At 50.9% G+C, this 27,755-nt stretch overlaps 1 protein-coding gene across 3 annotated transcripts in view; it reads left to right on the top strand.

Annotated features, from left to right (window-relative positions):
- Window positions 1-27,755, top strand: part of ZCCHC14 (zinc finger CCHC-type containing 14) — a 56,221-nt gene that overhangs the window by 12,970 nt on the left and 15,496 nt on the right. For all 3 annotated transcript variants that reach the window (XR_007149500.1, XM_047846207.1, XM_047846206.1), the window contains exons 2-3: window positions 10,497-10,620; window positions 21,872-21,945. Coding sequence is in view for 2 of the 3 variants with exons in the window: in XM_047846207.1 (XP_047702163.1) it covers window positions 10,497-10,620; window positions 21,872-21,945 (198 nt within the window). In the remaining variant the exon portion in view is untranslated. The remainder of the gene's footprint in view (window positions 1-10,496; window positions 10,621-21,871; window positions 21,946-27,755) is intronic.

The following is a 27,755-nucleotide window of genomic DNA, read 5'->3' as shown; positions in this document are numbered from 1 at the left end:
ATCCTTTTTTATGATTTTAAGTCTTAATTTTTTTAGAGCAGTTTTAGGTTCACAGAAAACTTGAATATTGTAATCACCTGAAGTCAGCGGTTTACATCAAGGCTCCTTCTTGGTGTTGTACAGGTTGTGGTTTGGACAAGCGCATAAGGACGGGTGTCCACCATGACATCACACAGAGCGGTCTCACTGTCCTTGACAGCCCTCTGGGCTCTGCCTGCGCACCTCCCTGCCTCCAGCCCCTCGTCTTTCCCTGTGTCCATAGCTTTGCCTTTTTCAGAATGTCATCTGGCTGGAGTCACACCGTATGTAGACTTTTCAGATAACATTTCATTTTCCTTCATGCCATTTCATGACTTGACAGCTCTTTTTATTGCTGAGTAATATTCCATTGTGTGGTGCACACAGTTTATGCGTTCACCTCCTGTGGGACACCTTAGTTGCTGCCTGAATTTTCATATTTTAAGAGTTTCCATTTCTCTCCTGAGATATTCTTTGGTTCTTGTGTCACATACATTTTCTTTTATGTTCTGAGCCTTGTAACAACAGTCACTTAATGCTTCTTGGCTCTGATTCCAGCGTGTGATTCCTCTTGGGCTTGGCCTCCTTTTTCTCTTTGTATTGGATCTTGTTCTTGTTTCTTTATGTATCTCGTGCTTACAGATTGCCCCTTGGGTTTTGCAAGTGAGACCCTGTACAAGCTCTGGGTTTTGCTTGGTCCTCCTGCAGAGTATCGTGTTGTTGTTGTGTTTGTTTTAGCAGGTACTACATTTGGCCGGACCCAAACCCCAGAACTCTCTTCCTTTGCTGGCCAGCAGCCCCAACCTCTGGTTGTCTGGTCTTAGCTTGGCTCCTTGGGGCCTGCGTGCCTAATTCAGGGCTCACGCAGAGGTGCGGGCAGAATTTATATGCAGGTCTAGACGTGTCCCCTTCTCGGACACTCTTCTGTCACAGTCTTCTCCCTCACTCAGCGCTGTCATATTTTACCAGATCTCAGGCTCGTCAGGGCGGTAGGACTGAGGAGTGCTGTCTGAGCTGTGGCTGCTGCTTTTTCTGGTGAGGACTGGGCCCAGGGGACATGAAGCACACCTGGTACCAATCCCTTTTTCTAAGTGTAGACCTTTCTTTAGTTTCTTTTGGTCGTGTTCAGTTTATTGGTTTTTATACTTTGTTCGGAGTTACGGTTCTCGGCAAGAAGGTTGGTCCAAATACTCTGTCCTTACTGAACGTAGAACCAAATGTTGTGGTAAATATGGGCCACGTAGTGCAGGGAGGACTGATTCTCTCTAAGGAGGTGTGGCTGGGAAGGAGGGTTTTACAGTAATGGTGACATTTGTCCTTACAAAGAATGAGGTTCTGTGTGGAGGAGAAACCGATGAGATGATGAGATAAGAGGGTCGTTTGAGAACGTTAAGTGGGGTGATCATGAGGCATCCTGGCCCTGAGTGGGTGCTGAGGAACAAAGCCAGGGGCCCTGGGCATCTGGAGCTCGCCCCCCCCCCCCCCCCCCTCCATCATCAAGCGGCTCCTAGGGGCAGATACCATTTACCTGTTGATGGAGGATCTGCTGTATCTGTTGTAGGAGGTCAGTCTGGAATTTCTTGGCCTCTGTGTCTTTTCTGTTCAATCCAGTTGAGCCGCTTCTGGCCTGACCTTTCCCTGCATGGCTAACCATAGGGGTCTGGTCTCTGACTCTGAGCATCTCTGTTTTGCTGTTAATAGGCATCCAGTCAAGACTCACTAAATGGGATTTGTGGCTTCTATAGAAATAAAACCCAAGGGCGTGTTTTACTGATACCTTCTGGACCTTTGATACACTCTTCTTCTCATCCAGATGCTTCTTGCTCATTTCCAGCTTGTTTCAGTGCTTGTCCTTTCCCGTCCTGGACGCCTGCATGCTCTGTAACCTAACTCCTGCCGTGGCCAGTATCTCCCGGGGGTCATCAAGCAACCGTTTTAACGTGCTGACCGCTCTGAACGGTTCGTCTCAGCAGGTGAATGTTATATTGGGAACCAAAATGGTCCTTGTGGCACAGCTTACCTGTTACTGCCAGACACTGAGACGGTTTCTCAGAGAAAACCCCAATATTTAAACATCGTTGTGGCCCAAACACACATGCACAGTGACCGTAGCGTGTATAGGATGCACCTGATGTCAGAAGTCTGAAGGCACAGACAGCCTGCGGTGGGTGCCTCACCTGTCGCCCTTCCGGAGGCGGCTGAGTGCACACGAGGGGGGACGACGACCGCTGCTCCCCGTTTTCGATCCCACACAGGTCACACGACTTAAGTTTTTCCAGAAGTGGGGGGGTGATGTCTTCCTGAACGCATTGTTTTAGATTCCCACGCAGTGTTGCCTTGGAGTTTACGAAGATTGGGTGTTCCCGGGCGGCCGTGCCCTTTAAACTGCCGCTTGTAAAAGTGCATCTGTGTGCTCCCTCGAGGTCGGTCGCCTGTTGCTCCTTCTAGCTTTGCGCCTTTCTCCAGCGACCGCTGAGTTCTTTCACTCCCCTCCCGCACCTTGGGTTTGCCACCTGTTCCCGGGAGAAGACACCAAGCCTGCTGGCACTGCGTTTCAGGTGCAGTCAGACTAGGAGGCCGGGGGTGTGGCCGTTCAGACGGAAGCCCTGGTGCCACGCCTGCACAAAATTGTGCTGTTTGTTGAGCACCTGCAGTGTGACAGGCTCCATTAGAGCCACTGTCTAGGTCCTCGCTGCCGCCGAGGGTGCGGATCGGGCACTATTTTAACCTGCTGTGCAGGTGTGTGTGGCTGGAGATCCCATCTTTAGCAGCTGGGGCTCTTGGCTTGGGACCCAGGCTGAGTCTGCACTGCAGAGCCTCCCTGGCGGGGCTTCCGGACGCCAGGAGCCGTTCGTACCTGACCCGCCCCCTCAGGTTCTAGTTCATTGGCCTGCGGTGGGAGCCCTGGGATCCGAATTTGTAAGAGCTGCTCCGGTGTGCAGGGCGAGGGCTGGGCGGGCTGTTAGAGGCTGGCCTGCTCTGCAGGCTGCTGGCGGGGCTTGGCCTTACGGTCACTTTGCCGGGACCCTTCTAGCCGAGAGCTTGGTTTGGTACCTTTCACTGAGATTTTGAGCAGTCATCTTTTTTTTGTCTCTCATTTTTAATGAGTACAGCTGCAGGGTAAGACATTTTAAAAAGGAACGTTTTTATGTGGAAAACAGTTTCTGGTTAGCATTGGCTTTCACTTGGCCTAAGTCAGCAAATAGCTTTCACTATTAAACTATCTACTTTCTTTTTCTGGTTTTGAGAGACGCATAATTACTATTTTAGTAAAATGCTTACAAATCACTTTGCTTTTTGATTTTATGTATTTTTTCCCATTGAGTTAGGAGTATTTAGCAGATGGTATTCTTTCCGGTGTGGAGGTGAGCTGCTTGGAAGATAGACTGGAAATCAATGACTCGGTGTGTAGAGCCTGTGGAACTAACTCACGCCTGTCCCCGAGGGCCCGGCCCTGCTGCCCCTTGGCGTTAGGAAGCTTCAGGCGTGAAGGCCTTTCTGCCTCGGGGCTCCACACTTCTGTTCCTGTGCCCGGAAGGCCCTTCCTCCGCTTGGTGTGGCTCCTCCTCCAGTTCGGCCTCAGCCACAGGGTTCGCGTCCTCCCTTGGAATTGGCTTAGGTGTTGCCTGGTCTGTCTCCCATGCCCAGTCCCCTGGCAGCGTCTGCCCCGCCTGTCATGGCCCCTCAGCGCCTCTGAGAGTAGGAGACAGCCTTTCGGGGGTGAGCTGCGGGGTTTGGTTTTCAGAAGCTGCTTCTGTTTTACTGTTATGTTCCCGTCCTGTAGGAGGTTAACTTACGCTGAGACTTCGTGGCTTCTAACTCGTTTCTAGTTCTGAGAGTAACCGTTCTTTGCAGAAAAACTGGGAAACAGAAAAATGTTTTTTAAAAATCGCGCAAAGATGATAAACACTACAGCATTATGGTACATTTTTCTTCTTTCTTTAATGCCTGTCTGTGTGCGTGCACCCTTGACAAGTTATGCATTCCTGTGCCTTTTGTTTTCTGAAGTTATTTTTTAAAGACTGCATAATATTTAACCATGTAGATCTGTATTTACACGCGTAGATATTAACCTTGCTGGGTATTTGTTATTTATATATGTATTTTTTGCTCGTTATTTATTTATTTTTGAGGATTTTATTTGGGTATTTGTTTATTTTAAGTTTATTTCTTTATTTTGAGAGCACATGCAAGTGTGAGAGGGGTAGAGAGAGCGTGAGAGAGAGGAGCCCAAGCAGGCTCTGTGCCGTCAGTGCAGAGCCCGACGTGGGGCTCCATCCCGTGAACCGAGTGAACTACGAGATCACGACCTGGGCCGAAATCAAGAGTCGGACGCTCAACCAACGGAGCCCCCCGGAGAGGTTTTATTTTTATGGGACGCCTGGGTGGCTCCATCCATTGAGCATCCATCTGTTTCTGCTGAGGTCACGATCCCAGGGTCATGGGATCAAGCCCCCCCGCATTGGGCCCCTCGCCGAGCATGGAACTTGCTTAAGATTCTCTCTCCCTGTGCCCCTCCCTGCTCACTCACACTCTCAAAAAAAAAAAGAATTTATTTTTATGTGATCTCTACACCCCGTGTGTGGCTTGAACTCAGAATCCTGAGGTCAAGAGTCACACCACCCGCTGTGCAAGGCACCCCTTTTCTGCTCTTCTAAAGCTAAGACAGACTTCCTCGCACACAGACCTATGACTGTGTCACCGACTGTGTTCTTAGGAGAGGGAACTCCCAGAGGGATTGGTAGATCTGGAGGTCCTGTCCCGGTGTGATGCATGATGGCTACATCCACTGCTACTGGGGGCTGAGTTTGCTCCCATCGTAACAGTGGGAGCATTGGCCCTGAAGAGCATGTCACGGAGCTGTGGTTCAGGCGACACATAATCGTGTCAGCCGTCACGTGCTAGTTGTAGAGCACGTGGTCACTTGTCATGGAGAAGTCCGGTTTTGAAAAGCGGCACGCGTGTTTGCAGAAGGGAGGCCCCCGATTCCAACGCAGGGGCACAGGGACCGGTGGCCGTCTGGAGCCCGTCCCTGGGTACCGCGGGCACAGACGGTGGAGTGGATTTGCCCTTGGGGAGAATCAGCCTCACGGAAGAGGTTTTCTTTCCGCCAGGACCTCCGAGGTGTCTCTTCCGGGTGTTCTCACAGAGCTGGTCTCTGCCAGGGCACTTGTGCCGCTGGCTTCCCGCTTCCCAACCGGACCGGCCGCCTCAGTGACGGTAGCAGCGGACATTATGTTGCATATTGACTGTTTGCCCAGCCGCTACTTGAAATTCTCACAAAACCCCAGTGAGGTAGGCACCATTAATCCCCACTTGGTGCCTGGGGAGACTGGACCTGAGCGAGTTGGATCTTGGCCGCCGTCACAGCCAGCAGGGGCTGCTGGAACCAGTGCTGTGGCCTCCGCGAGCGGGCTCTGCTGTCCCCGGGTGTGACCCGCACTGGGACTGCCCCCTACTGGTCCACTGACCTTGGGGAGAGTCGTGATGGGCACCGGTCGCTTCTGCTGTTCAAGAGAAGGGTGGAGCAGATTGGGGTGGATACAAGCAGATTGCATCCACGGTAAGAACGGTGTAAAGGGTGCTCATAATTCTAGTCGTTTCCGTTCCTTTATTCTCCGTGGCCTCTTGCCGTGTGTCACATCTCAGGCATTCCACGCACACCTGCGTTTTAAGCTGGAGTCCCGTCTTCACCACCCCTTCACGGCACAGCCTGGCTCACCGGCCTCTCGTTTATGGCTCTGTACACGCGCATCATCATCACCTACTTTCCAGCCCCACGGTACGAGCACCGAATCGCTGTGTCTTGCTACTGCGAGTGTCACTGCTGTGGAGGACCTTGTAGAGAAGCAGTTTTGAGTGTGCTCGCGTGCAACTGAGGGCCAAGTTGGGAACTTCCAACTTCATGGTGAGGGAAGGCCATCGTCTTTTGTAGGAGTTCCCCAGGAGGGTCTCCGGGGGGTCTCACTGTCGAAGACCACTGCCTTCTGGAGAAAGGGGGCTCTCTGTCGCCTGCTGCAGCCCCTTCAGTGTCTTACCCTGGTGACTGAAGATTCGTTTACATTACAGCACAACTAGGACACCGAGCCTTCAGTTTCTCCACATACTAACGACCGCTTTACTGGGTTTTTCTGAGAAGCTCCCTCCCTCCCTGCCATGTCGAACGTTCGAGTGCTTGCTGCGGGCCCTGCCCTCTGCCCGGCTTTGTCTTGTCCGATGACTTTGAATGATCTTTAATGAAATCGATTTTTTAAAAATTAAAACTCTCTTCTGAAAGTTGTGGTTCCGGTCCATGAATCTTAAAGTGAGTTTTCAACACCACGTTTCAGGCCACCTGTGTTCTGCAGGGTCGGTCTCGTCGGAGGCCGGCGCCGAGGAAACCCTTGAGAGCAGGGAGCATGTGCACCGGCAGGAGCCGCGCCACCAGCCCGTGTGCGCCCTTTGGCATCTCCGTCCCTCCCTCTCGGAAGGGGACGCGGGGTTCACGTGATGTGGTCTGTGCGGTGCTGGGGTTCCTCTTTACAGCCCACCTGGGGAGGTTGTCGGGCCTTTGGGTGTTCTGACCATCCTGAAATACTCTGGTGGCATCAGCATCGCATGAGAGAAATGCAGAGGCTCGGGCCCCACCTGACCTTCTGAGTCACAGCTTGAGTTTCAGACGCCAGAAGCATTTTGCACGTGGAAGTTTGGGGACAGGGGCCTCGTCTCTGTTTAGGCGGCGGTGCCGGTGGGAGGCTGGCGCCCAGAGCCGGGGCCTTGGCCCATTACCGGGGCCACATCTTGCCCGGAGGAGCCCTCGGGCGGACCGTGTGCCTCAGGCCGCTAACAGGCCCCGGAGTCCGGTTTCATTCACACGTACGGCCCTGGCGGCCCATGATTAGACCTGGCAAAATACCCGGGCGACTGTGTGGTACAGAGCTTAGCATGCAGACCTGCCCGTTGAACTAGAGGTGCTTTTTTGGCTCGGTTCATCCTGCTTTTGTTAAGACTGGAGGAGGCGGCCCTGTTTCAGGGGTCCTCGTCAAGTGTCTGGGCTGCGTCGGGTGCTGTGTGAAACGCAGAGGACATGGCAGTGAATGGGACACATGGGAAGTCCCTCCTTCGCTGAGCTGTGACAGGTCCTCACCGAGAGGTGTAGATGTGACAGCAGCGAGGGGGCGGGGGCACCCTAGGCCCCTCCCCGGTAGCCACAGCGGGCTGAGCGGAGGGGAGGAGCGGGTGATGCCACGGTCCCCTGTCGGTTGTGGCGGGGGGGCTGTCTGGGTGGGACGTGAGGAGCCGGTCCAGGAGCTCAGCGAGTGAGGGGCCTCGTGGAAAGGGCCGAGGCTTGTGCTTGGAGAGTGCTTCTCGTGGCTCCTGTGGCCGCAGCAGGAGGCAACATTTGGAACCGATCAGGTCTTTATTCTCGTGTCCATCAGGCTCATGACTGGGGCTCCACTTGTGAGCGTGAGTCAGAGAGCATCTGAGTTGAGCTGCGGAGGTCACATGGGGCAAATTAACTTCACCAAAAATAACCCAAACACAGCATTTCTGGGAAATGCAGGCGAAGAGAGCTTTCAATGTAAACAAAAGAGCAAATTCAAGATAAAGGCCTGGTTGGAAAAAGTGAACATTTGGAAAACTAGGAAGAAACGTTCTGAAAGCACAGGGAGGCGAACAAAGATTTCTTTTCCGCTGGTTATGATTTTACAGTTTTCTTTCTTGTGTTTATATTGTTGGCGGGCGTGGTTGCTTATGTTGGTGGTTGGCGTTCCGGGGTAACTCCTGGGCTCTCCCCCTCCCGTCCCCCTCCCCCTGGGGCTGTGGTGCACAGACCCACCCCATCAGCTCACCCAGCCACCTGCCCACGGAAGGAGCTTTGTCTTCTGCCTGGGTGTCCTCCTCCTGCTTCTTCCTGCTCCTCCTCCCCCTCCTCCTGCTTCTGTTCCTCCTCCTCCTCCTCCTCCTCCTCCTCCTCCTCCTCCTCCTCCTCGCAAGGGCTGACCAGACAACCAGCCTACCGTGCTTCGGACTCTGGCTGCGGTGCCTGGCATGACCAGGGTCCTGGCCCCCCTCTGGACATGCTGATGGGACAGGGGGTGGGCACACGTGTCCTTGCCAGGCCCAGAGGTTAGCGCACACCGGGGTTGAGACCCCCGGGCCCAGGTGCCCGAAGCTGTGCTCGCAGAGGCATCCCAGCTGTGGTGCTGTTGTCCCGTCCCTGCCCCTGCCCCTGCCCCTTCCCCACAGAGGCTGAGTCTGGAGGCCACCTTTCTCTTTGTGGCTGTTGAGGATGCTTTAGGGTGGGTGGTGGTGTGTGTGCGGGGTCTCGGTGTGTGTGTGTCCGCCTGTGCAGGAGAGGTTCGTCACCAACCAGCCGGCAAGGTTGGCGCCTCTGGTTGGTCGTTCGGACGGCTGAGCCTCCCTGTCATCAGGATGAGGACTTGATGCACTTAGCAGGGTAGCCCAGGGGACGTGGAGGCGCACTCGCATCAGGCCAGATCGCACACAAGCTGTTGTGCATTGGGTTTATCCTAAGAGTTAAAAGGTTAACCTCCTGAGTTGCTTCCCAAAGTAATATTTGCTGTTTGGAACTAAAAACCTTGCTCTGCAAATAATTTTTTAACTGTTGGTTCTGTTATCTTATTCAATATGAAAGAAGTTCCTTTCTAGAATATTCAGACCAATGGATGAAACTTTGCCAAATCTAAGGGAAATAATCCAATTTAGTTAAATCACAAATAAAAGCAATTTAAAATTTTAACGGTCTTGATAACATCTTGGTAAGTGTTACCAAAAGACTTGGCTCTTTGGAGGAGTACTGGGTAGTCAGGATTTATTTCCGTGAGTTCCGTGAACTTCCAAATGAACTAGACCGTGCAGGGTTGCTTTTCTTTTTAAAATTTTTTTTTTTTTTTAACGTTTATTTATTTTTGAGACAGAGAGAGACAGAGCATGAATGGGGGAGGGACAGAGAGAGAGGGAGACACAGAATCGGAAGCAGGCTCCAGGCTCTGAGCCATCAGCCCAGAGCCCGATGCGGGGCTCGAACTCACAGACCGAGAGATCGTGACCTGAGCTGAAGTCGGACGCTCAACCGACTGAGCCACCCAGGCGCCCCGCAGGGTTGCTTTTCTTGCGTGGCGTCTCCCGTGTGCGTGGGGAGGCCTCCTGCAGGGGCTTCGGCAGCCCGCCGGGCACACGGCCATGTGGCGTCCACTGTCCTGCGGGCGTGGTGGCATCTCCGTCCTGTCCTGGTGGCTCTCTGCCTGCAGTGGGCTCACGGTGTCCTCCGGTGGGCGCCCCCTGGCCTCCCGCTGGTGAAGCCAACTAATGAAACGAGGGGCCGGCGACTCCAGGGGAGGATGGGGACCAGGGGTCCTGCTCCTCTTCTCCCCCAAACCTCCCCCTGCCCTGTGTGTGGAGCATAGTGTTTCTCACCCTTTAAAACGCACACCTCTCTTGATAAACTTAAAAATCTCAACTTTATTATCCTTTGAGATTTTGACACGTCCTAAATTGTGACTCTGAACAAGTCAAGTACTAGTCACCTCCTCTTCCGAATCCTACAAGTACTACGTGTGTTTTGCCTGTAAATTTTCAGGTACTGACAGTCGTTACAGGGTGGGGGCGGGGGGATAGTTCTCGTCCCCGCCCCAGGTGCCCAGGGTCCCCTCCTGCCTCCGGCACATTCGCACAGAGCCCCCTCCCCGCGGGCAGGGGCTGGAGGGGAGGGGAAGCCCGAGCTCAGTTCCCTGCGGAGCTGCCACCACGGTGCCCACGGTGCCACGGCCGCCTGTGCGCCTGCCGTCCTTCGTCTGGTCGGGTCTCTATCCACAGCTGCTTCAGAGGCTTTCTGTTTTCACTCCTACAGGCGCCGCGGCTGTGAGTGCCGCCCCCGCCCCCAGCCCCCCGTACTTTTCTCAGGAGTAGGTGCTTTGTGCAAGTAATTCCTAGAAGTAGGATCGTAATGTGATGCTGGAGTACGTGCCCCGCAGAGATCCAGTCGTATTTCCTTCTTTACTGTTCTGTTCAGAGTATTTTATCATTTACTCAAGATTTTACGGGACAGAGTTGAGTCCTGCTGTGTAATTAATTTTACAGGGAGCTGTATGACTTGAAGAAATAAAATACAAGGTTCTACTCAGGTAGAGGTGTGTAATTCATGAAGCGTGGCTGACGTGGTTCCCGGGCAGGCGACTGAACCGCTGGCACAGGCCCAAGCTCCCACGTGTACTTGCAGGTGCCCAGGCTGCCGCTGCATCGCAGCGGTGCGTGGGACACGGGCAGCGTCTTCTTTCGCGGGAAGTGCTTGTTAGTGGTGTTTTCAAGAAGCTTTATATCCGTCTCCTCTAGAAGGTGTACGTATGTGTGCTTTTATATATGTGCTTTGTATACGCTTTTGAAACTACAGTGAACATAAATGACTTTCAGGTAACAGTGAACAGTCATTCCGCGTGAACCAAATGGGAGAAAATATGACTTCTTTGTCCTCCCAGGTAACTCCAAGAACCGAGGCTCCCGTCAGCAGCGTGAGTAATAGTTTGGAGAACGCACTACACACATCAGCACATTCCACGGAGGAGTCGCTGCCCAAGAGGACTGTGGGGAAACACTCCAAAGGTGAGTCTATGTCTGCGAGGGGCCCAAGGAAGAAGGCGCCCTGGAGTGTGCAAAACAGATCTGTGTGATGGTGTCTGGTTAAATACTTTCTCCTCTTTTGTAAACATCTTAGTTAAGGTGCATTGTTTTTCTAAATTCTCTAAGCAACATACGAACATATGTATCTTGGCTGTAAAGATCTCAAATATTGATGTTTATTAAGGGGAAAAATGAAAGTTGCTGCACCCTCCTCCCTGCCCCCACACCAAAACAAGTCCTAAATCGTAGAGCAGCACTACCCTATAGAACTTTCTACAGAGATCATGTACCATTCTCCGTCCGCACTCCCTCAGTGGCCACCAGCCTCATGTGCCTTTTGAGCACTTGAAATGTGCCTCATGCAACCGAGGACCTGAAAGTTCATCATTCATTTATTATTATTACTATTTTTTAAAAATTTTTAACCTTTATTGATTTTTGAGACAGAGAGAGCATGAATGGGGGAGGTTCAGAGAGAGAGGGAGACACAGAATCTGAAACAGGCTCCAGGCTCTGAGCCGTCAGCACAGAGCCCGACGTGGGGCTTGAACTCACGGACTGTGAAATCATGACCTGAGCCGAAGTCAGACATTCAACCGACTGAGCCATCCAGGCACCCCTATTATTATTATTTTTGATGTTTACTCATTTTTGAGCGCTAGAGAGAGAGAGAGAGAGAGAGAGAGACAGCGTGAGTGGGGGAGGGTCAGAGAGACTGGGAGACCCAGAATCCAAAGCAGGCTCCAGGCTCCGAGCCGTCGGCACAGAGCCCGACGTGGGGCTCGAACCCACGAACCGTGAGATCGTGACCTGAGCCAAAGTCAGATGCTTAACCAACTGAGCCAGGCGCCCCCCGAAAGTTTATCTTTATTTCATTTCCATTGCAACCGCGATGGCTCGGTGTGGAGAGCGGCCGCTATATTGGACAGCGCCATTCTGGAGAGGACAGAGGGCACGTCTCAGACGAAGCTGAGTGTCCTTGGTTCCTGCACCAGCTGGACAGTCCCAGAGTTGCGCTTACTATACATTTGGTAGGCTGAGTGGCGGTGTGGGGACTTATAGGAGGCGAGTGAGGTGATGTGTAGGACGGGGACTTGTGATGAAGAGGCCCAGGACACTTAAGGCCACCCGCTGCTTCCCTCACTCGCCTTTTTCCCCTTTTGTTTGTATCTCAGGCACAGTGTTCCTCACGGATGTTTAATAAATCGGGTTTTTTTGTTTTGTTTTTTTTTTAATGTTTATTTATTTTCAGAAGGGGGAGGGACAGAGAGAGGGGGACAGAGAATCCCAAGCAGGCTCTGCACTGTCAGCACAGAGCCCCATGTGGGGCTTGAACCCACGAATTGGGAGATCGTGACTGGAGCCGAAATCACGAGTTGGACATTCAACCAACTGGGCCACCCAGGTACCCCAATAAATACTTTGTTTTTAAAATAAAACCCTCAAGGGCGCCTGGGTGGCCCAGTTGGTTGACGCTGCGACTTTATCTGAGGTTACGATTTAACAGTTCTTGAGTTCAAGTCCCGCATCAGGCTTTGCGCTAACAGCACGGAGCCTGCTTAGGATTCTCTGTCTCCCTCTCTGACCCTACCCTGCTCATGCGTTCTCTCTCTCAAAATAAATAAACATTAAAAAAATTTTTTTAACAAAAAAATAAAATAAAGCCCCATTCTGACCAAATCACAAGAGCCACCCATCCCTAACTTAGGTCATACGTGCCAGAAATAGCCACGTCCTAACTGCTCTGCCATGTTTATGTGTGTAGATAGGTTCAGGTGTTAAAGCAGCGCGTCCTCATAGCAGCCCTGGGAGCACGGTCCGCTCCTGGATGAGGCTGTTGTTCTGAAGACGCAGCAGGGCCTTGCCTCCAGGGTGGATAGTTGTCACTCAGTTGTAAGGACTTTTCCCTCCAGAACTGCTCTCATCCTTTTTCCTTGTACGTGTCGTCCTGGGAGAAGTGCCTTCCGATGAGGTGGTGTTTCCTTTGTCCCTCCGCTGTCCAGCGTGGCCCTGTGCCCTGCACCGTCCCAATACAGAGGGATGGCTTCTTCTTTCCCATTGTGCTTTTTCCTTGAGGCATAATTATCAAGACCCCTCATTCCTGTTTTTTAAATATAATTGGAAGATCTATGCTCCCTGGCCTTCCCTTGTCCGCGTGCTGTGGCGCACAGAGAGCCCACGGATGAGCGAGTGTTAGCATTGGTGGAGTGAAGCATGTAAGGCCTGGCATGTAAGGCCTGGCATGTAAGCCAGGCCTCCTTGGCTGTCCACTGCATTCTCCATTCGGGGGTCCTACATAATATGTTTCTTCTGCCCAGAAATTGGGGGACAGAGGTTGGTTTTCACAGTCACACTTCTTGTGACACTCCTGGCAAAACCCGAAGTCAGTGTGTTGTTACTGTAGGGTTTTCTTGCTGTCTTTTCTGCATTCTACTTGTGTTTTGACTTTTCTCTACTTCCTTGGAAGTCCCTAGCGATAAAAGAGGTCAGACTTTCACGTCTGTTTTGTATGAAAGTTCAGAGGCAGCTGGAAACTGACTGCGGTCCCCAGATTGTGTTCAGGGTGGTGGTCTGCAAAGTCGGTGTTGAGAGTGATCGTGTCCTTTTTCCCCGTGCCCCGTATCGTGAAGACCTTCAAGTACCGGGGTAGGGAGCACAGGACAGCAGTTTGCACATGTGCCTTCAGCAGTGGGTAGTGGGCCACATGTTCCTGATGGGGCCTTGAATTGCTCGGGGCTGCCATGCGTTTCCCCCAAACCCACACATCGCGGTTCATTGTTACTGAGACTTAGGGAAACAGTTCTAAAGTACAAGGTGAGATTGGAATTACTTTTAATGATACTCTCGGTGAAAGAAGTCCTGTAACTTGGTTCTCTTGGTTGGAATAATTATTTTAAAAAATTATCCTTGTTGAGGCTGAACATCACAGTAAACTTAACTACACTGCAGGCCATTTGCCAGAGGTTCTAAAACCTGGTCTCAAGACCCCTTTGCATTCTTAAACTTCAGGATTCCAAAGAGTTTTTGTTTACGTAGTCTATACATATAGGTATTTATCATATTATAAGTTAAAACTGGGATTTTTTAAATGATTGTTATTTTTTTTTTACTTAAATAGATGCTTTGTGTTGGGTGCCCCTGAGGATTTTGTGTTTGTCCCGTAGCAACATTATGACGGAAGCAAACGTAAAATTTGAACTCCAAAAGTCTCATCCTTTTGGCGACACAAAACCCGCCGCAGAGAATTAGAGCAGGAATTCTAATAAGCAGCGTGATAATAAAACCCAAATTCTAAAACACCAGTAGTAGGTTACTGTTTTGGGGCTGCACTGGGGACTCAAAGGTGCTTTTGGAGCTGAGGCGTTTTGATCATTTTAATTTCTCTGTTGACTCTTTTCAACATTTTATTAAGACTTTGAAACATCCAGTGAAGTTGAGAATTTTACAGCAAGTACTTACAATCCAGATTCTACGATTTCATTTTACCTGCTGCTTCCCTTATCTGCCCATCTCCCCACCCACGAGGACATTGCATTTCTTTTTAAGACATGGCATTGTTTGGTGCATTTCCAAGTAAGCTGTTCTTTTGACTCTTTCGCTGTGCTTTCTCGCGTTGTTAATTATTTTTGGAAAACTGGTTGCTTACATTCCTCAGCCAATGATTCTCACTTGAACCACAGAACAGAGTCATCCGGGTGGCTGTTTCTCATCCCCTAAAGAAAGTCTGACTCGGAGACGTAGGAGTCAAGCTGATCCATCCCAAGTGGCTTCCTTAAGACAACAGGGCTCAGCTGTCTGAGTCCCCATGGAGAGAAGCTACAGGGATGACAGTGGACATCTTTACCTTTTCAGCCCTTACCTTGAGTTACTATTGACCCACTTCACGGGGGGGGGGGGGGGGGGGGGGCGGCGTGCGAACCTTGTGGTGTGCTCAGTGGTGTTTGCAGCGTGCTCAGTACCGAAGCCACTCGTGCTGGCCTGTATCAGTTGTTCAAAGTGTAGGGCATTGTTTAGTCTCTCGATGTCCTGTTGATGGCATGAAGTCAGCCGTGGTGACGTCAGAACTTGCTACGAGTGAGGGGCTGTCCCCCGGCCAGCTTGAGACATTTTCCAGGATGCCACTTAGCCCCCCGACATGTCCCGCGGGCTGTGGTTGTGTGTGTCCCGTGCACCCACGCTCACCACATGCCCCCAGCCCTGCTTCAGGAAGAGCAGGGGATTCTCTGCGACCTTCTGAGCAACCCCCTCTCTGAAGGTGCGCTCGTGAGAGGTGACGACAGGTCAGCTCTTCTCTTGCTATCTGACCCCCCAGCTCTGTCCTCCCCTGGTTTCTTTCCTTTTTTAAGTGGTGGGCCATCATGCACACAAAAGTGTTGGTGTGCGTGCTCCATGGGTCTCCCGGTAACACGCTTCCCACTCCTCCTCTTATCTGTGTTTGTTTCCTTTCAAATTCCTCCTCGTCCACTCCTGAGAGGCCGGCGCGGCCCGGGCCCCTCTGTCGCCCATTCCCGCTCTGTCTCAGCCTCTTCTGTTGATCTGTTGATGACTTTCAGATCTGAGAGTTCAGCTGAGACCCTTGCTCGGGACCCCAGATCCCTGTGAATATTTTCCCCAAGGTGGCCTGCTGGTGCCTCTACCCATGTGCCCAGACGGACCCGTCACTTCCATTGCCACCCCTGCGATGAGTTTCCCGCAGACGTGATTGGCGCTGACCTTCAGGCATCCCTGTTCCGCACGAGGGGCTCGGCCTCACAGGCCTGGCGTGGCCCCAGGGGGCCATCATGGAGTCTTCTTCCTGTCACTGTGGCCACCATTTCCTCTGCCGCCTGTGGGTGCTCCTGCCTAGTCCATCCCCTAGCAGGGACCTGCTCTGTGGCTGGGCCACAGTCCTCCCATTTAGGAAGCATGTCATGGCATGCACGGTGGCAGCTGCTGTCACAGCATTGACCACCAGGTGCCATCCTCAAAATGTGTGCACCTAGTTGATATCACAGTCCCGTGAAATGGGAATAGGTGTTCCTTTCGTTCAGGGATTGAGTATCTGCCCAAGGTCTCTGAGCTGGAAAGAGACGTTTCAGACTGAGCCCATGTGGCAGCAGATCCCATAGGCTTACCTTGACCTGCCTGGAGGAGGCCTGTCTTGGGGCTTGTGGGCTTGCCTTGTCTGTGCCTGTGTCTCCCTGTGACGTTTACTCATGTCCCTGCTCTGGTCTCGTCACTCCTCTGAGTTCCTGGCTCCAGCCACGAGCAAACTTGTGCAGACGCCATTCTCTGTCCTTCCTGGACCTTGGTCATTCTGTCCCTCTGCCCAGATGGGCTCCTCCCTTTGAAGTCCAGCTCAGACATTACTGCTTTGAACTTTGTAATGTTTATGTCACTCTTGGTTAGTGCTGTGCCTGGTACATACTAAGGCTGAATAGAATGTTTGCCTTAATATACAAATAAGTGAAATTCCTCGGGCCCTTAGATCAAGTGCCATATCACTAACCATTGAAATGGAATATGTGCATGTTTATTTCCTATTTTTGCTACTTGAGAAATCTCTTTTATCAGCTTTACGTTTTTTAGATCATGCCATGCATCACTCTTGTTTTTATTTCTGTTTCTGGAGACCTAACAAATTTAATACAAGGTAGCTAAGATGATAAAAAAAAAAAAAAAAGAAAAACAAATTATGGAGTTTTTAACTATAACATGATATGTCCTAGAAAAGATGTCAGAAAGGAGGCTCAGTTTAATCAACATAGTAGTGAATACTAAGATTTTAACAATAGCCAGAGAAGTGCTTCTAAAAATGATCCCCATTAACACAGACAACCAAACGGAAGGGAGAAAGCCGATATTTGAGGAACATTGTTATTCAGCTGAGGCTTTGAAGAATACAGTTTGTCAGTTTTCAAGTGAAAAACTAAATTCCAGTAATAAAAATTTCAGCGGGATGCATCTTAAATGTTATTCTGGTTCTGTTTTCTTTAAGTGGGAAGCCGTGGGGTCCGTTGTATAGGACTCAAAAGGGGATGTTTGTGAGGGGTGGGGGGGAGGGTGATTTTTCATCTTTTCCCACAGTCATAAATGATGCTTTCCTGACTGTAGTTGCTCGTGGCATAGTTTCGGTAAGTTGTGAAGGGGTTTCCCGTGTGGGACATGTAGAAATTAAACTGTTAGGGGGCCGGGGTGGTTCAGTCAGTGGAGCATCCGACTTTGCCTCAGGTCATGATCTCACGGTCCACGAGTTCGAGCTCTGAGCTCCGCATCGGACTATCTGCTTTCAGTGCAGAGTCCGCTTTGGATCCTCTGCCCTCCCCACCTCTGCCCCTCCCCCACTTGCTCTCTTTCTCTAGAAAATAAACATTTAAAAAAAAAAATGAAAGAAATTAAACTGTTTGACCAAAGACACCTTGAAATCAAGTAAAAGATCTATGGCCGAAAAGTTCCAACTACCCACTTTTTTCCAGGAAAGTTTAGGGTCGAAAGAGGGAAAGTTTCAAAAGAGCGACTCATTCTTGGAACACACTAAAGCCGTTATCTCTAGTTGTCTGATTTATAAGTATGATGTGACAGTGCTCGAAAATCACCTGAAGATGCTTGGCAGCAAAGGTGGCCCTTCAAGCGTGGCAGCTTTAACCAGGAGCCCCCAGGGCTGCCATCGAGACAGTGTGTTCCTGGTCCTGGCTTTGTGGCTGCCGGCCGCGAGGCCTTTGGGTCTGGCTCAGTCTGGGCCGTCTGTGACTTTTTGCCAGCCCTGCCCTCATCCAGATGCCCAGTCCTGCCTCGGGACGCTGGAGCCTGTGCCTGGGGGGGCCGGCGGTGCCCTTGTTCTCTTCCACGCGAGCTCCCTCCCTCCTTTTCCGGTTACTTGAGTGTATCGGTTTTTGAAATTAGGTATCGATCCAGTTACAAAAGTGGTAGTTCAGTGCAAGTAGGTGTTTTATCGAAGGCCGAAGGCCACCTTGTGGTCTGACTTGCAGGACTGACAGAGGATTCCTCGTGTACGTCTTGAGTGAGAAAAGAAGGAAAGTTAGAACAAACAGAATTTTAGGAGCACGCACATCTGCCTGTGCTTTCTCAGCTCAATGTGAGCGAGCAGGCTGGTCTGGACTCGGGTGCCCTTGCCCTGGCCCCACGGGTCCTCTGCGGGCACGCCTGTGTCCCGTCCGGACCCCAGCCCGTTTCTCCGCAGCCCCGTCCACCTCTCGAGTGCTCCTGTGGCCTCGGCCTCGCAGTCTCGGCGTCTTTGTGGGCAGTGCAGATCCCACCCCCTCGTGGCGGGTTGACCTCTAGCCCCTGAGATTTAGCCACGTTTGCTTGCACTCTTCAGAAGGTCGTGAGACTTCCCATCTGCCTGGCAGATGACCGTCTGCGGGACTGACGGGGGAGGCGCGAGGGATAGGGTCACTTTACCAGTCGAGCAGCGGATCGTGACTAGATGTTTGTGTGTACGTGGGAGTGAGTACCTTCTAAAATCATGAGATTTAGGAAAAACTACTCCTCGTGCCACCACCAAGCACAACAGTCCCCGTCAGTTTCGGTAACTTAGTCTTTCTTCTATATTTTAAACAGCTAAAGCCACGTTACACGTGCAGTTTGTGAACTCGTAGTTAATTTGACAAGTGTCTGTTCGTGGTTTCATTTTCGTGATCGTGTCTTTAATCTGAGCTCCAAAATTGACAGCATGTTTAGCCATCTTTGAAGCCTAATTAAACGTCCCCTACCCCCGCCCCACATCAGCCACCTTTGCCCCCACGCCTGCCGCAAGGCCCCGCGTGGCTGCAGGTGCCTTCTCCGGGAGAATCCCACTGCAGGCGGATTCCGGGAGCAGAGCTCGGCTGCCCGCAGGTGGGGTGGTGGCGCCGGCCCGGGGCGCTTGCTCCCGCCTCCCAGCCCGCAGCCCCGGAGTTCCAGAAGCCTCTGTTATTTGCGAACAGCTGAATAACGTCCATCTGCTTTTCACATTGTCCTGTCCAGATATGAGTCACTTCCGCTTTCAGGCCAGATGGGGTTTTCTCTTTTTACTTTTTTGCATAAATCCAAATATTAAATCCTGGAACATTTAGGTGCACGTTGCTGTCCTGTGGCCAGGGAGAATGCTGACTGCATTTTTCTGTGTTCATTGACTTCGTATGTTCTCTTGTTTGAAAAGGGGGAAGTTCTGGGTAAGAGTGATGTCATGTGGGTAAGTTTTAAAAAACACTGATCGGGGAAACAGAAAAGCTGTTTATTTGCTGACGTTCTGACTGAGGAAGCCAGACAGGAACAGCCTGCGATTTCACTGAGTGAAAACAAGGAGGTGTGCAACCTCAAAATGTGTTTTCTTTGTTTTGCCAGAAAGGAAATAAACGCTGTTTTGTTTTTTGGGTTTTTTTTTTAAGAGTAATTCCTTCCTGTAAGGTGCTATTTTAAGCTTAAAATACTCCAAACCAAATAGGTTCTAGAATCTCCCAAGGTGCATATCGACCCTGATGCAACTTTACAAAGTGAGGGAGGCCTAGGAGAGAACACTTCAGCGAGTGAAAGGTCTTTCCAGCAACAGCCCATAACCTTGGAGTGCAGGGACCCGCCTCTTGTGTTTTCTGCTCCGTGCCCAGCCCCTGGAGTTTGACCTTGCGCACAGCAGGAACCTGACGGGACATGTTGGTGAATGAACAATTGTTGGTTTTAGAGCAAGGATCGCACATTTTTTCTGCTCAGATCCAGATAGTAAATATTTTTGGCTTTAGGAAGCATAGGGTTTCTGGCGCAACTACTGGGCTCTGCTGTCGTGGGGTGGAAAGCAGCCACCGACGATGTGTAAACAAATGGCATGGCTGTGTGCCAGCAGAGCCATTTACATAGACAGGCCGGGGGCAGCCTCTAGTCCACCAGCCCTGCTCAGAACAGCGTTGCCCACTAGAACCCTCAACGGTGACCAAATGTTCTGTGTCTCTGCCGTACAGAATGGCAGCCACTGGCCACATCTGGCTGTTGAGCACTTAGAATGTGATTAGTGCGACCGAAGAATTGGATTTTTAATTTTATTCCGTTGTAATTAATACAAATTTAAGTGGTCACATGTGGTTAGTGGCAACAGCATCGGGCACCGCAGGGGTTAGAACCCTCCCCAGAGCAAGTTGCACAGAGCAGTTTGTTGTTCTCTGGGAGGTCTGTTCACAGTAAGGGAAGAAAGAGTTCTGTGGGCCAAAAAACTGGAGAATTGTTAATAAGAACTGATTTATTCATTGCAGGACTGCTCAGAGCCTTTGATGTGCTTATGTACACGGACAGTTTCTCGAATTTTTCTCCTCCAAGCTTTTTTTTTTTTAATGTGTATGTATGTATGTATGTATGTATGTATTTATTTATTTATTTTAATGTTTTTATTTATTTTTGAGACAGAGAGAGACAGAGCATGAGCAGGGGAGGGGCAGAGACAGAGGGGGACACAGAATCTGAAGCGGACTCCAGGCTCTGAGCTGTCAGCACAGAGCCGGACATGGAGCTCGAACTCACAGACTGTGAGATCATGACCTGAGCTGAAGTTGGCCACTTAACCGACTGAGCCACCCAGGCGCCCCGTATTTATTTATTTTGAGAGAAAGAGGATGGTAAAGGGAGGGAGGGGGAGAGAGAGAGAGAAAGAGAGAGAGAGGGAGGGAGAATCCCAAGTAGACTCTGCACTCTGCGCAGAGATCATGACCTGAGCTGAAAGCAAGAGTCGGACCCTTAACTGAGCCACCATGGCACCCCTTCCTCCAGGCTCTTTGACTGTGAAGCTTTCTGGGCATGCCCGTGAACACCTTCGGGTACTGGTGTTCTTCGATAAGACGTTGGAAGACTGTTCGCGTGGCAGTCCGGGACGTTGGGCGTCCGCAGGACGTGGAGCGTAATCGTTTCAGAAGTTGACGTCAAGTGTTTTATGTTGCACAGCGAGGTTTTAAAGCTCTGTAGAGATCCCCATAGTCCACTGCCAAGGCATGTCTAGGAATAGCGAGCAGTGAAATGGGGGAAGGGGTGTACAACCCGCACGTGTTGAAGCTCTGTATCCGTCACGGTCTTGCCTGACTAGCCACAGGGTGGATGACTAGACTGTCCCCATCTGCAAGAAACATACACTGGAGGAAGCAGTTACAGGAGCACTTGAGGAACTTTGCTATTTGAATCCGAAATAGGACTTACGGCCCTTCGTGTGGTTTGGGAGTTTGCAAACTGCATCGTGTTTGTAAATGCCTGTTTTATCTTCAACACGTATTTGTGCTCAGATATTAGCATTTTACAAACTTAATTTGCATCTTCAAACTTAAGCTTAAGTGCTGGGAACCTGATTGTACCATTTTAAAATGTTTTTAAGTTTTTCTTTCTTAATGTTTATTCATTTTTGAGAGAGGGAGAGAGATTGAGCGTGAGTGGAGGGGAGGGGCAAAGAGGGACACACAGAATCCGAAACAGGCTCCAGGCTCCGAGCTGTCAGCACAGAGCCCGATGCGGGGATTAAACTCGGGAATGGCGAGATCATGACCTGAGCCGAAGTCAGACGCTTAACCGACTGAGCCACCCAGGTGCCCCTGTACCATTTTAGTTTTGAGGAGAAGGAGAAGGCACCCCTCTAAGTGGCAGGGAGGAGCGGGACTGATGTCTGCAGGAAGTTCTCACGGTGCTTCTGTCTCTCCTCTGCCACTGTCCGTCTGTGTGGCTGCGGCCTCGGACAGGCCCTCTCTGGTCTTCCGAGGCTAGGAACCTTCGTCACTTCCTCCGTAACCGCTGCCTTGAACCCCTCCGGCCTGGCCCTGTCCCAGAAGGATATCCGTATCTGTTGATGAAGAGACCCAGATGGGACTGTCTGGGCACTGGTGTCTGAGACAATCACAGCCAAAGACAAGGCGCATTAGTTTTTCAGAAATCAGAACAGATCAGAACTGGTCCTTAGTCATAATTAGAGGCTGTGCTCTTGTGCATTCAAGTCAACTTACGTTCTCTTTGCAAGTACTGTTCTCTTCCTTTTCCAGGATTTGAATTTTTGCCTGTTTTTTTCTGTTTTGCTTTTCAATTCACCACTATTCTTGCGTGTGACTGCTCTGCCCCCCTCTTCAGTTCCTCTTCCCAGGCGAGCACGCCGCAGAGGAGAGTGGACTGCGCTGGCCTCAAAAGCCTCATTTTGAAAATTACTGAAATACCAAATGCTAACTAATATGTACTTCAAGTGTTATTTCATTTTTATAATTTTGTCTGTTGTTGTTGTTGTTGTTTTTTGCTTTTACAGTGAGTGTTGAAAAGATAGACCTGAAGGGATTGTCACACACAAAAAATGAAAGAAATGTTGAATGTTCCTTTGAGGTAAGATGTCATGTTTCGTTTTGTTTTTTTTCCCCTTTTCTTCTCTGAGGGATAGGATGAAAACCTTTGCTGTGATCAGATACTTTGATTTATCTAAAGGGAAGATGGGCCTTATAGCCAAGCACCGTGCCAGTGCCGTGGGGGGGCAGAGAGCCAGGTGTGGGCCGCGGGCGGGCCGTCTCCAGCCTGTGCGGCTGTTCCCCCCACAACCGGGCCTCGGCAGCCCGAGTGCTAAGCGTCGTCTAGACTGCTGTGCTCAGCTGCTGCTGGCTGCTCACCAGAGTTGGCTGAAGCAGAGACTCCGTGTGAAAATTGAGACACGCTGTGTATTAGGATTGGAGGCACACAGTAACGGTGGTTCGGTGGCCTCAGAGTGTGCCAGGAGGCAAGCTGGGGAGGTCCTTCGGGGCCTGGGCTCTCCCAGCCGACTGCTTTGATCCCCTGGGGTGCAACCCCGAGCCTCACGGTCCAGCGTGGCAGCCAGGGCTCCAGTCGTCACATTTTCATTCCAGGTAGCAAGAAGAGAAAAGGAAAGTTTACTTTTCTCTTTCTTTTAAGGAACATTCCTAAAGCAGCCACAGGTACTTCTGTTTCTGTTTTGTTGACCCAAACTGAGTTTCTTGGTCCCACTTAGCTGCAGAAAAGGCTGGGAAATGTATTCTGGTGGCCATGTCCCCACGGTTCTGTTTCTTACCCGCCATGTTGTGTGAGGTTCTCCTTTGACCATGTGCCTGAATACTGATTGACAAGGAAACCTGCTTCCTGCATCCTTGTGGGGAGTGTTCTCAGGAATCAAAGCTTCTGGTTAGTATCTAGTACGCATGCTGTGTGTGGTTCACTAATTTTTCAGCAGCTACGTTGAAATACTTGAAATACTTTTACCACCAAAAGAATAAAATCTTCGTTTAATTTGGGAGATACACTGCATTATGGGGATCCGTTGTTCCTGTTCTGCTATGCATGTGTCTTCGAATATACGGGAAAGACTTGCCTAAGGTTTTGGAGGTTGTCAAAACTTGGGACTGGCACCCACGTCTCAGCAACGGGAGAACCTTGGAATCCTGAAATCTTTAAGGCCTCAAAGGGGCGGGACTTAGCAGGTCCCTGGGACCCTGAGCACGTTTCCTGTCCCTCGTGCTCTGCGCCTCTCTGCCATCTCTCCCCTAGGGGCCTCCGCCTCCATGGGGTGGAGCCGTTCTGGGCTAGGGGGCCCCACTCAGCCCATCTAGTCATGCTAGGCTTCGATCTGCCCCCGTCCTTGGGCCCACGACCTGGGCTTGTGGGAGGTGTGGTGACTGTGTCCGACACGATGCCCACACCTTCTCTCTGAAGACACGAGCTTTGGTGAAATACACACTTAGCCTCTTGTGGCCCCTTGGAGGAGGGAGTGATGGTCAGGGGTAGGGAGGCAGCGGGCTGGCAAGAATGGGGACACAGTGCCCTGAGTCCCCTGCAGGTGAGCTGCACGACTCCGAGAGGAGCTTGGAGCCCCGGCCTTGTGGCCACGGGCAGCTCCGAGCTGGCGGCACCGGACCTGGGAGCGTCGCCCGGTGTGGATGCCGTCACACGGGTGAGGTGTGTAGTTGAAGACGTTTTTATCCCAGTGGGTAAGCTGAAGTGTTTTAGCACTTAACGCAGAAGCTTCGGTTTCTGAAGAGCTCCCTCCTCCTGATGTGAGAACTGGTGAAAGTATTCTTGTGTTCGGGAAAGTGATAATCCTCCAGTAACCCGGAAGTCCAAACTGGTTTTTCTTTTGGGGTGCTGACTTGATATCCTTAAGGACTTCACAGCCCAAACTGTCTTTGAAGGCACAAAGGAAGGACGTAGTCGCCATGAAAAAAATATTATTTACAAAACACTTTGCGCAGCTTAAACTGTGTGCTTGTTCTGTGCTGGGCTTAGAGGGGTGCCGCTGATGGCTGCCGTTTATGCGTCAGCTTGGGGACTCCTGTCCCGCAAGGAAGTGAGGCCACCTGGGGGCTGCGTACAGTTGGGCATATAACTGGGAACTCTGCTAACAGCGTGTGGGTGGCCTGGGGACAGCAGTGAGCCTGCCTTGGCTTACCCTTCTAGCATCTGGAACGACCCCTCCCCCCCCCCCCCCCCAATATAAGCCCCAGTGGATTTTTCCGTTTTAGCAATCAACAAGCCAGCCCTCAAGTGTGTATCGAAAGAACAGTAGCGTAGTCCAGGCAATTTTGAAAAGAAGACGGTTGGAAGCCGCACACTCCTGACTTTAGGACTTGCTACTAGACCCCAGGGGCGCCGGTTTGGGGGGTCATCACAAGGTGGGGGGGGGGGGCGTCCTCAGCTCTGAGTCCGTGGTTAGACTCACAGGTAAACGGCCAATTGGCAGGCAGGCTGTTAGTGAAGAAAGGATGATCTTTCTTTCTTTCTTTCTTTCTTTCTTTCTTTCTCTCTCCCTCCCTCCCTCCCTCCCTCCCTCCCTCCCTCCCTCCCTCCCTCTCTCTCTCCCTCCCTCCCTCTCTCTCTCTTTTTCTCTTCTCTTCTCGATGTTTATTTTTGAGAGAGAGAGAGAGCAAGTGAGTATGAGCGGGGAAGGGGCAGAGAGAGAGAGAGGGAGGCCACAGAATCTGAAGCCGGCTCCAGGCTCCAAGCTGTCAGCACAGAGCCCACCATGGGGCTCGAACCCATGAACTGTGAGATCATGACCTAAGCCAAAGTTGGATGCTTAAATCAACTGAGCCACCCAGGTACACCAAGGATGGTCTCTTCAACAAACAGTTCCCGAGGGAGCACCTATATGCAAAAATAGGAACCTTGACCAAACCTCACACCTTATACAAGATTACTTCAGAACTGGTCATAGTCCTAAACGCACAGCCTAAAATTATGAGTGTGGAAGAAAGCATACAAGACTGTATGGCGAGGCGGATTTCTTCACAACAGCACCAAGAACATGATCCATAAAAGACAAAATAAATACATTAGACTTGCTCAGGATGTCAAACTTGGTCCCCAGAAGGCACCTTGAGGGCTACCTGGGTGGCTCAGTCAGTTAAGCATCTGACTCTTCGTTTCAGCTCAGGTCATGATCTCACAGTTCCATGAGTTCGAGCCCCACATCAGGCTCTGTGCTGACAGCTCAGGGCCTGGAGCCTGCTTCAGATTCTGTGTCTACCTCTCTCTCTGCCCCTCCCCTGTGCATGCTCTCTCTCTCTCTCTCTCTCTCTCTCTCTCTCTCTCTCTCTCTCAAAAATAAACATTTAAAAATTAAAAAAAAAAAAGGCACCTTGAGGAGGTGCAAAGACAGACCACACACCAGGAGAAGGTGGTTGCAAGTTACATATTTGGTAGAGTTTTTATTTAGAGTTTGTGAAGAACTCTCCAAACTCAGTGATAAGAAAACAACCCAATAAAAAATGAGCCAAAGATGTGAACGGACACGTGAGCAGAGGACGTGTTTGGAGGACGGATGTCCCACGTGAGCACATACTCCGTCTGTCTCACTAGTCGTTAGGAGAACGTCAGGTAGACCCCTAGTGAGGCTCTGCGTGCCCACATGGTGGCCGCAGCTGGGGACCGTCCCCGCACTGGTGGGGCGTGTGCACAGGGCTGCAGTGTCTTTACAAGGTATCTGGTAGTTCTCTACAAAGTTAAATATTTCCCTGAAGTCTGACCCCTCAGTTCTTCTCCAAGGTGTTGATCCGCAGGAAATGAAAGCATTTGTTCCCACAGAGGTTTGTACAAGAACGTTCACGACAGCTTTATGTGTACCAGTCCGAATATCCGTCCACAGGAGGGTGTGGGCCTACCCGGAGTGGAAAGGACTGAGCTGTTGCTACACCAGCAATGTGGAGAATGTGCAAATAATGACACTGTGTAAGAAAAGGCAGAGCCCTCGCCAGAAAAGAGTGTATTCTGTCCGAGCCCACTTGCAGAAGGTTGTAGGAGGTGGGCACTAACTACAGTGACGCAGGAGCAGCCTCCTCAGGAAAGGAGGAGGAAGCTTCTAGAGGTGACGGGTGTGTTCATTGTATCCACGGGAGTGATGGTTTCCTGGGCATCAATGCGTGCCCAAAATTACCGAGTTTTACACCCTTTAGATAGGTGCAGTTGATCGTCTGTTATAACTCGGTAAAACTTTTTTTAAAAAGCTACCTGAGGATCAAGCCTTTCCTTTTGCCCACAGAACCCTAACTAATGAAAATTAAATTGTCCGTTAAGTGTGGCATCTCTTGTACGGAAATAAACAGCTCCTGTTCTGGGACTAGAGCAGGGAGAACACTTCTAGGGGCGTCCTCCGCGCGTGGCGGCGGGCCTGTGTGCTGGCAGCAGAGGGGACGCGGGGAAGCCTTCCTCCTGCCAGCCTTCCCGGGTCCGGGAGGGGTCCGCGGTCCCTGCCCACCGTCTTCGCAGTCCTGTTTATCTCCAGCTTTAATTTGTGCATATCCCTGTTTTCCGGGACACCGATGAAAGGTGTCTGTTATAGGAGGGCCCGTGTAGCCGGATTGAGATGCCGTCAGTGTGTAAACCTGTACTACAGGTTGCGCTTTGCGCTTCCTGTTCTTTTCCACGGCGTTGGTTGTGTCTTTTGCGGAAGTTGCCATTGCTAGTCACTGGTTACTGAGGAGAGCAGATCAGGAGGCAGGAAGCAAGCGACTGGAAATCCCAAGTTAGTATGTAACCACGTACGTGGGAAATGTCCGCATTTGCCGGCTTTCTCCCTCTCACTGTTAAGACACTGGAATAACTGAACCTTTTTTTAATTAAAAGATTTTCTTGTTAGATGTGAGGATAGAGAGGGGGAAAAAAGACCAAAAGATGACCCAACCCCTTGAGATACTTACTGGACTGTAGGATTTTAATTGACTTAAAAAGAACTGTGGAACAATATTAATGAAAAAAAACATTCTTTTTGTGCCATTCTTTCCCAGGAATCCAGGCATTACGTTTATTTTAGTGCTAGATCTTTTCTTTGGAAGTTTTATTTTTTCATTTCAAAATAATCTTGACTTCTCTGAGTATCACCTCAGCGTTGGCAAAGATGAGTCTTGACCACTATTTTTTGAATTAAGTTTCTGTTTCTATCAGCTCTGTATGCAGAGTGTGGAGAGTCCAGTAATTCTGTGTCCACGGCCAGGAGGAGCAGGGAACAGCGTGTCTTGATGTGTACCACAGTGGCTGCGTGGTAGTAGTGTGACCGTGTGAGGGTTGCTGATCCTGGAGCCACGTGGTACATGCTCAGGGCTTTCCCTGGAATTGTCTCTGTTGGTGTGCCGGTTTGGTTCCCGCTTAAGGAGCGGTGCCTAGAAGTGGCTTCACCCTAGGGGTCCCCCAGTCGTCCGAAACCCCTCATCGCACTCAGTCCCGGCACCCCGTTGCTTCCATCTCTGAGCTGCGACTCTGCTACCGTGTGGAGCGGCGGTCCTTGGTGGGCACGCGGCTCTCCCCTCACCACCACTTGCCTCCCTCCGTGCAGGCACCATTGCCTGTTCTCGGGTCTTATGTCATCCTTTGTCTGGTGGCTTCTTAGGGCGCTCCGGAGGTACATTGTGTGAGGTCTGTATGCTCCTGGCGTGGTGCTGAGAACACTCAGTTGGCGGCTGGACATCACTCTTCCTTAGGAAATGGGGAGCACTCCTGTCTCACTGGTGCTTTTCAGGGTTTCCTCAGTCCTGGGTGTTTGCCCACTCCTCACCCATGCTTGGCTGTGGGTCTGTTCTCATCATTGTGCCGGGACTGCGTGGACCCTTTTAACCTGAAAACTCACATCCATCATTTGGGGGCCTCGTCCTGAATCCTCCCTTTTGATTTCCTCTACTCTGCTTTTCTCTGTTTTCTTGCTT

The sequence above is a fragment of the Prionailurus viverrinus genome, unplaced genomic scaffold (genome assembly GCF_022837055.1).
Source record: "Prionailurus viverrinus isolate Anna unplaced genomic scaffold, UM_Priviv_1.0 scaffold_38, whole genome shotgun sequence".
NCBI lineage: Eukaryota > Metazoa > Chordata > Mammalia > Carnivora > Felidae > Prionailurus > Prionailurus viverrinus.
Note: the sequence above shows the minus strand (reverse complement) of the source record. Positions and strands in the feature narration are given on the sequence as shown.